The sequence below is a fragment of the Tauraco erythrolophus genome, chromosome 1 (assembly GCF_009769465.1).
Source record: "Tauraco erythrolophus isolate bTauEry1 chromosome 1, bTauEry1.pri, whole genome shotgun sequence".
In the NCBI taxonomy this organism is placed as follows: Eukaryota; Metazoa; Chordata; class Aves; order Musophagiformes; family Musophagidae; genus Tauraco; species Tauraco erythrolophus.
Genome location: NC_141465.1, coordinates 106,832,263 through 106,846,401, shown reverse-complemented (window position 1 = coordinate 106,846,401; position 14,139 = coordinate 106,832,263). Strand labels below are relative to the sequence as shown.

At 40.9% G+C, this 14,139-nt stretch overlaps 1 protein-coding gene across 1 annotated transcript; it reads left to right on the top strand.

Annotated features, from left to right (window-relative positions):
• The first annotated feature begins 130 nt into the window (after nucleotides 1-130).
• On the top strand, nucleotides 131-12,598 carry CKAP2 (cytoskeleton associated protein 2). The gene is made up of 9 exons (XM_086612476.1): nucleotides 131-191; nucleotides 2,326-2,413; nucleotides 4,472-4,550; nucleotides 6,869-7,683; nucleotides 8,686-8,872; nucleotides 9,441-9,608; nucleotides 10,158-10,230; nucleotides 10,951-11,341; nucleotides 12,198-12,598. The coding sequence occupies exons 1-9, from the start codon at nucleotides 131-133 to the stop codon at nucleotides 12,433-12,435; spliced, it is 2,100 nt and encodes a 699-aa protein (XP_086468602.1). The 3' UTR covers nucleotides 12,436-12,598.
• The last annotated feature ends 1,541 nt before the right edge of the window (nucleotides 12,599-14,139 follow it).

Sequence of the window (14,139 nt, the reverse complement as noted above, 5' to 3'; positions counted from 1 at the left end):
CTCCCGCTCGCCATAGGCCAGTTCAAGTCCCGCAACCGGCGCCGTCAGGGCGGCGCGGTGCGGCGGGTGATTCAAACGGCGGCGGCGCCGCGCGCCGCCCCTCACAACCCCCTCTATATTGCGGGCGGCCATGGCTGCGCGCTCCCCTCCCCAGCTCCCGGCCAGCCGCAGGTCCGAGCCGGCGTACCGAGGTAAGGCCGCGGGGAGGGCACCGGGAGGCAGAGCGCTGGTGGGCTGAACCGCCCTCCTCTCCCGGCCTCGCGGAGCCGGGGCGCTCGCTGCCCGGACTGTCCGTCTTCACCACCCCGCGTAGCGGCGAGTAAGGCCGTGGCGGGTGAGGGGGGAGCCGGTGGGAGAAGAGAGTTGTTCGCTCTTCTCGGGAAGTGGGAGATGAGGGCAAGCTCCTCGGGTGGGATTGGAGACCGGACAGGTCCCGGCAGCAGCGCCCGCGGGTCCATGAGACTCCCTTCACCCGCCCCTCGCAGGGCTGGGGCCGGTGCTCCCCCACCAGGCAGGGCTTCTGGAGCCAAAGTCTGCCTTCGTGATAAAAGGCACGTCTTAACTTCAGAGCGGCCTGTTGAAACAAGCAAATGCTCCGATATGGACCTGCGCTCTTCTGGTCATTACTTTCTGACCGGCCTGGCTTCTGCAAGTGAAATGAACTGAACTGAACTGCTTTGGTGGGTCTTTGCTGTTTGGAGTCAGTGAGACCTGAGTTCTGAGGCAGAAGGTGCCTGGGAGGCCCTGGGATGCACGCTGAGCTCACTGCTGTGCCACCTCTCCTGGCAGGTACACCTCTGGTGTGCTCACTGGTTTACACCTCTTCAGAAGCAGGTGATGTACGCTGCACCTTGGGCTTCACTCAGTGTGGGCTCAGACAGCTGTGCTGAAAAAAGCACTATATCCTGAGTGAAACTCAGTGTGGCCACAAGCCTAAGTCTCAATCCAATCTGCTGGCTGTGTGTTTCAGGCTTTGGTGTGTCACAGTGTGAGAAAGAACGTGCCTTTTCCAGCTCTCCTATACTAGGAGGAGGTTCTGAGGGTAATTACCCCATTCTGCCGGATGACAACTTTTTACCATGGAGAGTGTGCAATCAAGTGCTTACTACTTTTCAGGATTGGCATTCAGGTCCTCAAAGGCAATAATGTTTTAACAATTTCTACCATCCGAACTTCAGTAATACAGAAACATCCCAGCATTGAGGGAACATGTTGATGGACCTTGTAGAGTTTTCTGAAGTGTGAATCAAGAACAATGGGCAAGACAAAATACCAAAGATAAAGAACACATGCAAACAGATTCAAAAGGCACTTGTGCCTGCCTAGGAGGGGCAGAAGTTAGGTTTTATATGCGAGTTCATTGAAGATTTCCACTGTTGAATGAGCCTGTCTCTGATGGAGGATGGTGCAATGCCATGAGTTCCTGAATACTATAAAGAAATTGTTGTTCTGAGTCCAAGATAATGCTTTAATTTCTTGCTGTCATATCCCACTGCATGCAAAACAGTTGTAAGACTTGGAGTCTTAACTGTCTAGACTGACTGTGGAGATGCTTGAGCTTGCATTAGGTGGCAGGACCATCTTATCTCAGCTGTTTCCAGCAAAACAAGGTCACTAGCTCCCTACAGGAATAAGGAAAGGTCTCCGAAAAGATTAACAATGTGGTTCTATGAAGTCTCTGGTGAGCAGTCAACCAGCGAAAACATGGGAAATAGTAGCCCGTTCTGGAATGACTTTCTGTATTAAGACAGTGACAGCTGGCTTAAGACCTTTTCAGGATCATTTTGTACTGTTATTAATGCTCCCATTGGTCCAACATTTGTCCAGATGCCCAGAGGACAATGGAAGAGCAGCAGTTGATTTTACAGATGGTCAGCTGGGTTCATGAACGTGGTGTTTTCCATGTGTGCTATACTTACCTCGCTACTGTCACGAGTGAAAAGTGTGCTTGCTGAACCAACAGCAAGTATGTGACATACTGAATGTGCATCCAGAAGATGAAGGAAAGAGCCTGATTTGTTCAGACGGCATGTTTGTCATGTTTCTTTTAGCTCACCGCGGCAAAACAGCCGACTTGTATAGCTATGAAATTACATTCAACTGGCCCTTGAATATAGCCTTTCTCAAGAAATGGAAGAATATGTAAGACAACGTAAGATGAGAATATTAAAGACTTTCTTAATCCGCAGAGTTTGTTTTATAATGTCTTGATGCTTTTCTAATTGCGTTTCCTTTTTTCTAAGATACAAAGCTTGTCTGGCATTAATGTTTAGCTGAAAATATAAGAAGTCTGTTTGTTGTTTTGTGTTTTTTTAAACCCACTAGAGCAAAGACGACAAAAAGTTGAGGAATATCTATCAAGAAAAAAGACCTTTTCTGGTGTGCCTATTCAAGAAAACCAGGCATCGATCAGGTAGTATTTCTGTTACGGCTTACGTTCCTTTAGAAAAGCCCATGGTTGGTGGGAAAGATGTAAATAGCAGTTCTTGCAGAGAACCTCATCCAAAAGGTGAGACCATGCGCTGAGACTGGTGACCACGTGGATTTCCTAAAGTCCTTTTATTGTCAGGAAATACTAGAAGTTTTTGTTAAGCAAATGCATAATAGATGCAATTCATTAAGTATATTCTCTGCTCCTCCAGAGACTGAGACAGGACACCTTCACGGCAGAGTTCTTATTTCAGATACTGCTTTGCTGTTTGCCTCTATAACATTACTTCTGCAAATAAATTTTTTCCCCTCTCTCTACTCAGGCTAAGTTGCATGTGTTCACAATCCACTTGATCTAGCTTCACTGTGTTTTTATAGTTACTAATTCACTGTTTTCTGCTAAAAGCAAATACACTGTAATAAAACCCAGCCTGTGTGATGACCAGCAGGTAGGCATAATGTTCTGTAAACAAAATGTGGGCATCTATCACCAATCAGTAGTGCTTCTTTTTATTGACTTATATTTAAATCTTCTGGTAATGTCTAAAGTCTGGATATTCAGTATAAAACCTTCCAATAAGCAACAGAAGTTTCTCTAGAGAAGACTAGTTCTCTAGAGAACTTCTCTAGAAGCTCTAGTTCTAACTAGAGAGGTGGTGTAGCTTTGTCACTTTTTTAAATGTTTTTGCGAATAGTAAATTTGTCTGAAATTTGTTCCCATGTAAGTGGGAAGTCTTGCTTACCATTTTGTATGTTCGAGGTGGCACGGTCCCGTGTTCAACAGCACAGAACTACTCAGTAGTATAAATCTAAATGAACCGTGACCTTTGAATATATAATAGGTATAAATGACAAGGATCAATATAATCTGTCAAAGACTTGCTCTGTGTAGCAGGAAAAGGCAAGTGCTTTCATGGGGTAGGAAGATATCTTGTGTTAGAAAATCAGCGCCAACTACTTTTGTTGTAGCAATGCTCTCAATTTAGCATTTGATTTACTTTACTTTTCCGTGCTTTCAGTTTCTTCTCTGGCTATTAAATTCCAGGGCTTTTCATAGTCTTTAGTTAACTCCTTTTATGAGTCGTCATGTATGTGGGTATGACTAATATGTTTATTTTGCAGACATTTCCCTTTTGTGAAGATGTAACTGTTCCACACTATTGACTTCTGATCAGTTCCCGTAACATGTATTCTCTATCATAGATGACACAGAGGTGATGCAGATGCAGACCACTTTCTTCAGCATTCCAAAGTCATTTTATCTTTATTTTCACTAATGTACCCTCAATTTCAACTCAGCTAGCCTCCTGAAGGTCATCTGGTGCAAAGATATCAGTTGCTGACTGGCATGTTAATTTTCAGTCACATGCAATAGCGCCACGTGTTTCATGTAATGCATCACAAAGTGTTTGAGGAAGAATTTGGATTTGTTAACTTTTAACTGAGATGTTTTTCTTATGAGCTGTCAATACATTTTCATAGTTGCCAGGAGACAATACCGGTCTTGGTGGTTTTGTAACTCACTGGGTAGTCTGATGCCAGCTTTGGTGCCTGACTTCAGGTTTTGGAACCTGTCAGTGTGGTAGGAACGATGTATCCTTGTTCAGACTTGCCTCAAATGGCCTGGCCTCTGATGATTGCAGTAGCTGAGCTTCAACTCCCTGTGCTGCTCCTCCTTCCCCCTCAACTGCAGCGTTTAGGAACTTGACCTTCCATAGCAGATGCATCAGGCTAGACAGGCTGGTGCTCATCCTTAAACATGAGAATGGCACCTGCAGTAAACAGGTCTGTTCTCTTTTCTCCTTCTCTCTTGGCCAGCTCTTTCTGGTGCAGGAAGGGATGTTTTGCAGCCTGGGTCCTGATCAGTGGTTGCTTAGCCATTAATTTTTTTTCTGGAGGAAGAGTACAAGCTGAACAGAAATGCTTTAGCGTAAATTCAGCCTGCAGATTGCCACCTGGACCATGTGAACTTACTCTAAAAATACATTCCTTTGGTATGTTGCAGGATGATTTAAGATGTCGTCTCTTTTTTTTTTTTAAGCAGCAGCAGAACTAGGAGAGCCACTAGCAATAAACTTCAAGGCAAAATACAACTCTCAACATCTCCAAAGAAAGGAATGGTAAGTTTTTGACTGATACCCAAATACTAATGGCACTGTTTCTGTGACTACCACATTGTAAGTTCATGACTTCCAGAGCATGAGAAGTTTGCAGGTGCAGTTTGTTAAAACTTTATTTAGTGACTGCTTGATACATGGTTTTTAGAGAGCTGCTGCATTACTGTGTGTAATGGATCATATTGATATTCAGTTTGTACTTGACTGGACAGGGAGTTAAAGAGGATACCATTACTGCTGAAATAGTGATTCCATTTTAACAGCTTTTCTTGAGACTCTCGGAACTTTTTGGATATGTTTTCAGTCTTCAAGGAAGTTATTTAAAATCTGAGCATTGCCTTCTCTCAGAGTAGAGAATTCTTCTATTTTACTCTGTTACTTGGAAAAAAACCAAACAACTAACAAAACTAACTGTTGAATGTGTGTGGTTTTTCAGTTGTGATGCTGGAAAATCTAATGTAATGAGAAGCAGATGTTAATACCTAATCAGAGTTCAAGAGAATGTTTTCCTTATATCATTTTATGTCACTTTTCCAGAATAAAAATACACATGGTTGTGCTGCTTAGAAATAGCAAAATACAGATTCTTCTCCAGACCTGTTCTCGGGGAACGGTGAGGAAAAAACTAGACACAAAACCTGTGTTCATGTTACATGATTTTGAGTTTAGGTTCCAAAAGATTTGAGGGACCTGAAGTTATTTGAGGAGGAAGGCAAAAACCTAAAAGCTTCAAAACTGAGTGTTGAGGGAAAGAATTCCAAAAGCGAGAACAAAAGTTTTTCTTTTAGAAATTTCCTGAAGGGAGATATTTTGGTCTGTGTTAATGTCTCGTGATTTTTAAACTTGAATTAAACTGCATGACTTCCTTAAATAGCAACCCTTATACTCAAGCTCTAGTTATTGGCTTGTTCAAATCTAACTTCTAAGCCTTAGTGACAGATCAGGAAATGAGATGCTGTGTAGTTTTCTTACAACTGAAGGGCATTTTCCTCAAAGGAGAAGAGTATCAGCTTCTGCAGACTTCCATGTGTCATTCAGGTATTTTTTTTCCTGCCTTTGGAACTTTGTCTTCCATAAGCCGATTCTTGGACAATGCTGAATTAGCTTCTGTAGAGCATCTTCTTCGGATTAAAAGACTAGTTCCTACTTCTCATGGTGTCTGTGCTAGAGTTATGCTAAGAACATATGGTTGAGAGTTTCAGGGAGTAGTAAGGCCATATACAACTCGCGTGTCTATTAACTACACCCTACAGCTCATTAGTAAGTATCTGGTAACAACATGTCCTGATGCCCTAATTAAAGGCTTTACTCATACCTTGTGTTAGCAGGCTATCCGCACTAAGTGGAGGAATGGTGCTGCCATTAAGTGATGCAGTATGCAAACCAGGATACTGCTTTTGACTATATACAGACTAAAGCAAGTTTTCTACTTTATGACTCTTCTTAGAAAGTGATTTTCGCAGTTAAAAGCCAGCACTTGCTTTAAGAGAATATTGTTTCCGTAAGAAGAGTGTAGCCCTCAGGTTAGGCCTTCTTACTTCCAAGGCAGAGTTTAAATCATCCTCATTTGATTTTTTTTTTTAATGTGAATTCAGCAATAGAATCATAGAATGGTTTGGTTTGGAAGGGACCTCAAAGATCATCTAGTTCCAATCCCCCTGCCATGGGTAGGGAAACCCTCCACTACACCAGGTTGCCCAAAGCCTCATCCAACCTGGCCTTGAACACTTCCGGGGTGGGGCATCCACAGCTTCTCTGGGCAACCTGTTCCAGCGCCTCACCACCCTCACAGTGAAAAATTTCTTCCTTATATCTAATCTAAATCTGCCCTCTTTCAGTTTAAATCCATTGCCCCTTGTCCTATCACTACACCCCCTTGTAAAAAGTCCCTCTCCAGCTTTCCTGTTGGCCTCCTTTAAGTACTGGAAGGCTGCTATGAGATCACCCCAGAGCCTTCTCTTCTCCAGGCTGAACAGCCCCAACTCTTTCAGCCTGTCTTCATAGCAGAGGTGTTCCAGCCCTCGGATCATCTTCGTGGCCCTCCTCTGGACCCGCTCCAGTAGTTCCATGTCCTTCTTGTTTTGGGGACTCCAGAGCTGAATGCAGTATTCCAGGTGGGGTCTCACGAGAGCAGAGTAGAGGGGCAATAATAGTTGACAAATATTGTGCTCAGTATACACACTACTTTTGCAGATGTTTTTAAAGTGGCATTTACTGTTAATCATTTTAGTCCTGTAAATGAGTGAAAGCCTCTTAAGAAAAAAGTAACATGCAACATGAATGTACTTCTAACACCTCCATGGATATGCTTCTGATTTCAGGAAAATAAAGAGAATGCTAATAAACTGTCCTGGCACGAATCAAGTGGAACCTCAGAGAAAAATGTTATTTTAAACTCTTCTACAGTCATACTGACAAATTCCATGTCAGGGACAAACTATAATCCTGAAGATCATGCTTCCAAGGATGAAGTTACTGAAATAAAATCTCAGCATGTGTCACTCAGCAAGACCTTCTTACAAATAAAAAGTATAAAAGAGAAGCAATTGATTGCAGAAAAACGAAATTCAACCGTGAGCCTACCAAAGAAACCAGTGCTTGGTACATATCGTGGCAAAGTTATCCAATCCAAGATAAACTCTTTCCGAAAAGCACCAAAAAGTGAGGGGGAAAAGGGTTCTTTGCCAGACAAGAAGCTGCTTCTTTCTGCCACCAAACCAGCATCAAGTGCTTTGTCCACGAGCAGCTGTAGTGTAGTTCTGAAGACCGTCAAAGTCACAAACCACCCTAATTCTGTAAAACCAAATGGTGTCCTCCCATTCCAGAGCAAACCATCTGCTATTAACTCACAGTCCCATCTGAAGAAACAGCAACAGACAGCTGCTGTAGTGCCAAAGAAAGTAACAGTCCAAAAAACGATTGGTGGAAGGAGAACACAGCCACAGAAGGCTGCTTCTAACAGTTCTGACCGCAGAGCGCTAGGAGTGAAAAAATGCGCAGATTTTTGTGAAGATGCAAGACCAGAAGCTCCAGCAAAATCAATTTCTGTTGTTCCTGGTGCAAAGTCAGGACAGAGTTCTAAAACTAATGGCAATGGAAAATCTCTTCTGCCAAAAGAGTCAGCAGAAGAGAGAAGGTAACTGAATTACTCACTGTTGTAGCTTGATCTTGGGAGGTATTTTGATCTATTTCTAGCTGTAGTTATGCTGAAAAATAAGAGGACTGAGTGTTTGAACTTGATGCCCAAGAACAGCAAACTAAAATTGTAGACTTAATACTGAGAAATCAGGATTCAGACTACTTGCAGCAGCTCTTAAGGGTTGCAGCTTGTCCTATGCAGTTATAAACAGAAAATGTATATTGCTTGAGCTCTCTGGTTTTTAGGCTAAGTGTTGTGATAGCCTTAAGCATGACAGATAATCCTGTAAGTGAATTGCACATGCATGCCACTGCCTTAAAAAAAAAAAAGTGATTGATGCAGGATGTACACAGAAGTGAGCATGTATGTGGACCGAAGAATAGCACTTGTCAATGACATAACTTTCAGCTTGGTGAATGCAGCTTAGATGATGGGGTGAAGAGTCATAATCTAAAAGTTATTTGGTATTCTTGGTAGAGCTCCTTGTAGAAAGTCACATTTACTAAAAATTGGTGATCTAGGGAGACTTGGTTGAAATTAAATGTATTTTAAGATTGAATTACACTTCTACATCAGTTTCAGATTTTAAAAGCTGTGTAATAGGGTTGTTCTGGGCTGCTCTCCATGCTTTGTGTCTTTAGTTTCTAGTTTTCTGGTTTGAGGTGGAATTAGGGAAGAGAGGTGGCACAGACGGATAAATCAGAAGTATTTTTTACCCTCTCTTGAAGAAAGGTTCTGCAGCCTAAGTCTCTTGTTGCTGCTGGAAAGGGAGATTAGAGATTCTGAGCTGATAGATACCTAAAGCAGATAGTGATATGCATGGTTCTGAAATTTCCATGCAGCTCTAAATGTCATATGTATTCTTTTTAGGATTAAAGGGAGAGGACTCGGAGTCTGTCTGGAAAGTATGTCTTTATATGACTTACCCTAGTCAGTGTTGGTCAATATAAAAAACGATAAAACATCTGTCACTTCAGCTAATAATATTCTTAAATGCAGAGCTCGCCTGGATGAATGGAGGGCATCTAGAGGAAAAGTGATGAGGAGACCTCCCATATCTGTGCTTCTGGGACCCCAGTCTAAAAGCGAAGAACAAGAACTCTCTTCTGGTGACCGTTTAAAGCATGCATTAGATAATGAAAAGGTCAACGAGACTCTGGCAAAATGTCTGCAGTTAACTGAGCAGGTATTCAGTCCCTTGCCTACCAAGTTCTAACTGCATAGGTCCCTACAACATGCAAGTTCTACGGGCGTGCTGGGCTTGTGAATGAGGTGCTGGGAACTAACCGCTCCCCAGGTTAAGCAGTATCATAGCTTCTCGCCAACACCTGAAGAAATTAGTTCTCACTTAAGCTTCACTAACTTACTGAACTATTCAATGAGATTAGGCAATAATGGTAACAAAGTAGAAAAGCTATAATGTAATGAGAATGGCTGTGAAGCATCAACCTAAAACAAGTTTGCCTTTGCAGAAACTTGCCTGGACTTCTGAAAATCTGTTTTAAGTAGTTCTGAAGATGTCTGTGCATTCTACTATTCCTTCCACTTACTGTATAAATAATTCTCATTTGGAAGAATAGGTGAATGACAGTTCTTCTGCTCAGGTTCATAGTTCAGCCTTTGAAATACTTGCCATCTTCATCTTTCAGGGTTACTCTTCAAAGAAGGAAAAAATACTTGCTTCTAATTCAAAACCAGCTAAAATGCAGCAAATGTTCACTGCATTTAAATCTCTCCTCTTGTGTTGACTTCAGGGATGTCAAGGCGATGAAGTACATGCCATGTTGAAAGATCTGATACAGAGCATTCCTGAGGCTAAAAAGCTTGCAAAGTATTGGATCTGCTGTATGCGTCTGGAACAGATGGGCCCTCTTGAAAAGCTTATTGCTGTCTATGAGGAGGCCATTTTGGCAGGAGCAATGGTGAGCAGCTTTCTTGAAGTTTGAAATTAATGAATATAAAGGCGTGAAAGTAGGGTATATAAAATACAGCTACTTCTGATTTTAATAAATCCTTTTATAGTAGAAGGAGAGCCATGTGACCTACTAGAACATAAAAAATCGGATTTGGTTTGCTCTGTAACCACTGTATATATTTAATGCTTTCAAGAAAAAAAGGTTTAGTATCTTCAAAATAACATATGATGTTCCACCTAGAAGAAACTAAGGTCTGAGGCTTCTAGTATCACTATCAACCTGAAACAGCTTGATTTTATATTTATTGATGGACTTAATTCCTATGCTTTAATACCAGCAAGATTTCAAGGCATCAAATTCAGCCTTAGTGCACCAAATACAGAAAATACAGGATTCACTTGTGTTCTGACTTATGTCTGAACAGCATTAAACAAAGGGTCTGTAACATGAACATCATGTGGTCTGCAGCACTTTCCCTGTAACTGTTAAACCAACTAGACTGAAATGATGATTAATTTTGGATTTTTTTTCTAAAACAATGTACCTTTTTTCCAGCCTAAAGATGAACTACGACACACACTAATAGATACCATGAAAAATACTGAAAGCCTTTTTAAGTCTGAGGATGGTAAGTCTGATTATTCTAGTTAAACATCTGGCTTGACAGGCAACACAACCTACCTGTTTAAACTATTTGTGCCCATATTAAATTCTGTTTCATGGAAACTTCTAATTTTTTTTACTTAATTGTCTTTGAAAACAACCTTGACTAAACTAATCCTTTTAATTTGTGGACATGTTAAAATGAGTAGTGGAGATGCTTTCGTATTCCAACTTTCTACTTAAACTCTACCAAAGCAATATTGTCCACCTGTTTTAGCCTAATAATCAAAGAGCAAATAAAAACATCCTTGTGAACTAAAAATCAGTTGCCTCTGACACAAACTCCTTCACTAGCAGATGCATGGTTATGTTCTGGCATAGTGTCAATCAAAGGTGGTAAATATTCCAATTTTGGAATCGAGTAGCCATATGCATTCCCATTCAATATAACATAACCTGAGAAGTATTTGATCCCAGGAACTGACTGTAATAACACTTCAGAGCTGCTGTGCTTGGGACAGAAGAGAATAACTTCTCAGGATGTACTTAGCCTGAGTTTTCAGGTTGCAGGTTCTTGAAGGTGACTAAAATTATTAGTAACTTAAATCGCTGTGGCTCAGATTCAACACATACTTAACTTTTGTTCTCGTGTAAAGCTTTAAGATCTCAGAGATCTCTCTAAAACATTAACTTCTCTTAGTTGTGACTAATCACAGCTGTACTTTCTTCAATATTGCAATTTTAGGGGGAACTGTGATAGAAGCTCATTTAAGTGAGGTAGTGGAAGTCAGCAAGGAACCAAATTCATCTATAGAGCAGGTTCAGGATGCCTTCAAGGATCTCGGCTCTGATGACCAAAAAGCAGAGAATGATGACAAGAATGTGGAGACTAGCAGTGAAGTGACCAAAAAAGAAGAAAAGGATTTAGACTTGAAACCAATAGAAGAAATTTTGCCAAAAAAGAGTAAAAAGCACAAGACTAAAGAACGTAGAAAAAAGAAAGGAAAACGCGAAACAGAAGAGCAGAATGAGGATGGGGTAAAAGATATAGCCCAAGTAGTTAATTCTCTTGAGGACGAGACCAATACATCTTATTTAGTGAGATACAATCCATCTGCCTCACCGTACTTGGAAAGGTAAGATTACTTTGGATAACTATGGAAAGTTTGCAATGTCTGAGGCAACAGTAGTGTTTGTGTCCTGCTGAAATAGGGAAGCACTGCATTTGTGAACACCTAGTTAAAAGCTCTCAAGAACTTAGTTTTTTAGGATTGCTGCTTCTTCTTTCAGAAGCAAGTATTTTAAAATAAATTCCTCTGTGTACTCACTGTTTTGCTTTTTGAACACCTCACTACAGAGTAATCAAATCTCTTTGTTGCAGAGACATAAATTTCAGGTTTAGGATCCCTTCCCACAGCCCACATGGCAGTAGCAGTTCTACACTCAGCTAGGTAAAGAGAAAATTGTCTCCAGTCCTCCTCTTTTCAAATCTACAGGTGGTTGTATGTCATACAACAAGGAAAAGTGAACAAGATGTAACTGTCCTGTAAAGATTATCGTAATTTTATCTTGAGGCAAAAATCTGGGTAGTAGTCTCAGGACAAAACAGATAATATTTAAATTCTTTTTTGCCACAAGGTTTCTTCTAAGATAGCAGACTTAGGAAAGTTGTGCTCAGCTTTGGCATGTGATGAAGCTGGGCTCCTGGCAGCTGTCTGCTATCCCTCACAACAGGAAGAACATTTTCCCCCTGATGGAATGGGTAGGAATCTTCCTTCGGACACTCTTTCCAGGAGGTTCTCTAGATTAAAATATTTTGCCCAAGAGGAGAGTTGTATGTCTAGTTTTAATGAATGGGAAAGAGCCTCCTTCCTTTGGCTATGGGAATGGGAAGGAGTTGAGCAGTTAACTCTAGCATCTGCTAGGTGCTACAGAGGTAATTTGTATGATGGTGTGCATATGTTTAGTGATTTTTTTTTTTCTTTTCCGAAGTGTAAAGATGTATCATGAGGCAAATGACTCCAGTGCTCAAGACCTGAAAGTTGTAACCCCTTTGCGATATTCTCAACGCATTCGGGAGAAGATGTGCAAGCCGTTGGATACTGTTAAAGATCAAGATCCGTGTGTCTCTTCATTTGAACAGCTGGAAGAATTGGAGTCAAAAGCCACTGCATTTATCCACACACAGAGCAATGCGCTCGACGCACCAAGTGCTGAAGTAGAAGAGTAAAAAGGAGCTAATGCTACTCTTTTAATTCAGCATTAATATGCTCCATGGGGGTTAAAGATTGGATCCTTCTTAAGGAGAGATGGAGCATGTTTGGTTTTAGCAGCTTTCAGAGGAGCTACCTAAAACTTGCATGGATGTCTTAAGATGAAATTTGACTGCCTAAGTCACTAAACTTTTGAATTTATAAGTTTCTGCTTTTTCAAAATTGTGGTAAATCTCATCTGGTTTAGTTCTTTTAAACATCAGTGTCTTTGTGCTATATATAATTCATTAAATATTGAATTAAGTACTGGGTTTAACACTTCATATAGCAGTTTGACTGTAGTATATTGCTAATATCTACTGTTTTCCTGTTGCAATTCCTATGAATTCTTTAGAATTGCAGAATCTAACTCTTAGTCTTAGAAACAAAAATAACATGGGCATTCCAATAGGGCAATGCCTACTACAACAACATTTAGTTTTGAAAACTAAAACCAGCTAGTAAGGTGCACACTAACCTTAAACTGTTGTATCCGTTTTTAGAGAATTTTAGTTTCTACAAAACTGAATTTAATCCCTTTAGTTGCCGGGATTATTCATAATCAAGTAATCTCCCTTAGATGAGGTCCGATACACTAATTACTATGTGACTGTTCTGATGTTGGTTTGCATTAGTCTGTAATACGGTAGATTTATTAAACTCATCAACTGTGGTGTATTTGTTTTTTATGTATGGGCTTTAGGCTGGAAACTCATTGTAGAACATGGCTATAGGTCTGAGACTGGAATTCTGAAAGTTATTTTAGTCTGTTCTTGGAAGTGAACTGTCAGAGCAGAACATGGTGAAATTTTTCACATTCAACAGAAGCTGAGTGTTTCCATTTCTTCAGTATGTGGAGTTTACATGAGCTGTAACTTAAACCTCAACCCAGCAGATTTCAGTGTTGAACAGACTGTGGTCCTTATTATGGCTAGCTGGAGTCTGTTGGCAGAAGGGACACACTTTGCATCTAACAAGAGACCAAACTTTAAGTGTACTATTGCACTGTTTTCTTCAGAGGAGCCTCCTGATGACTAAGCAAATCCAAGCATCCACTTGTAGTATTACAGGGAGTAACACAGGATCGAACATGTCCCAGTTAGGATATGGTCTAAGCAGGCGCTTCTGGTTCTGTGTTGTGGAGGATTTAACTCTGCTGTCTCATGGTTCCTGTGCTGACCAGGATGTCTGTGTCATGTCAGCTTTGCTCTGTCGTGGACAATGAGTCAGACTCAGGGTGATTTTTTTTTTTCTTTTTTCTTTTTTTTTTTAACCTGGAAGTCTGTGAAGTGGAAATGCTTTTTCCAGCATGGAAAACAAAACCATGGAAATCATTCTGCCAACAGAACTACCCAAGACTTCTATGCTTTGCAAGCAGCGTCAGCTGTTTTTGCCTGTCTTGAGACATTTCCATATCTTTTGTTACAGAATATCTTGCAGTTAAAGTTTTACTTACGCTTCCTTACCTACTGGTTATGTTTCCATAGATAAAAACCAAGACCAAAATACAATTCATGCAGCCTAAGTCTTCATTTCCTTCACTCACTAGCACTGAGCTGTGGCACAAATCATTCTCTTACTAAACAGAGAAACCAGTTGTGAAACTTACAGCAATTAGCGCCTCAGCTTTGGTGCGATATAAGAGTCTAAAGAGACTCTTGAGGTATTAACAGGTCTCTCAC

What these genes read in the sequence shown, in the direction of transcription:
- CKAP2 (XM_086612476.1), top strand. Translation starts at nt 131, where the DNA reads ATGGCTGCGCGCTCCCCTCCCCAGCTCCCGGCCAGCCGCAGGTCCGAG. An exon ending in CCTTTTTAAGTCTGAGGATG is followed by an intron (nt 10,231 to 10,950) that starts GTAAGTCTGATT and finishes TTGCAATTTTAG; the next exon opens with GGGGAACTGTGATAGAAGCT. An exon ending in GCCTCACCGTACTTGGAAAG is followed by an intron (nt 11,342 to 12,197) that starts GTAAGATTACTT and finishes TCTTTTCCGAAG; the next exon opens with TGTAAAGATGTATCATGAGG.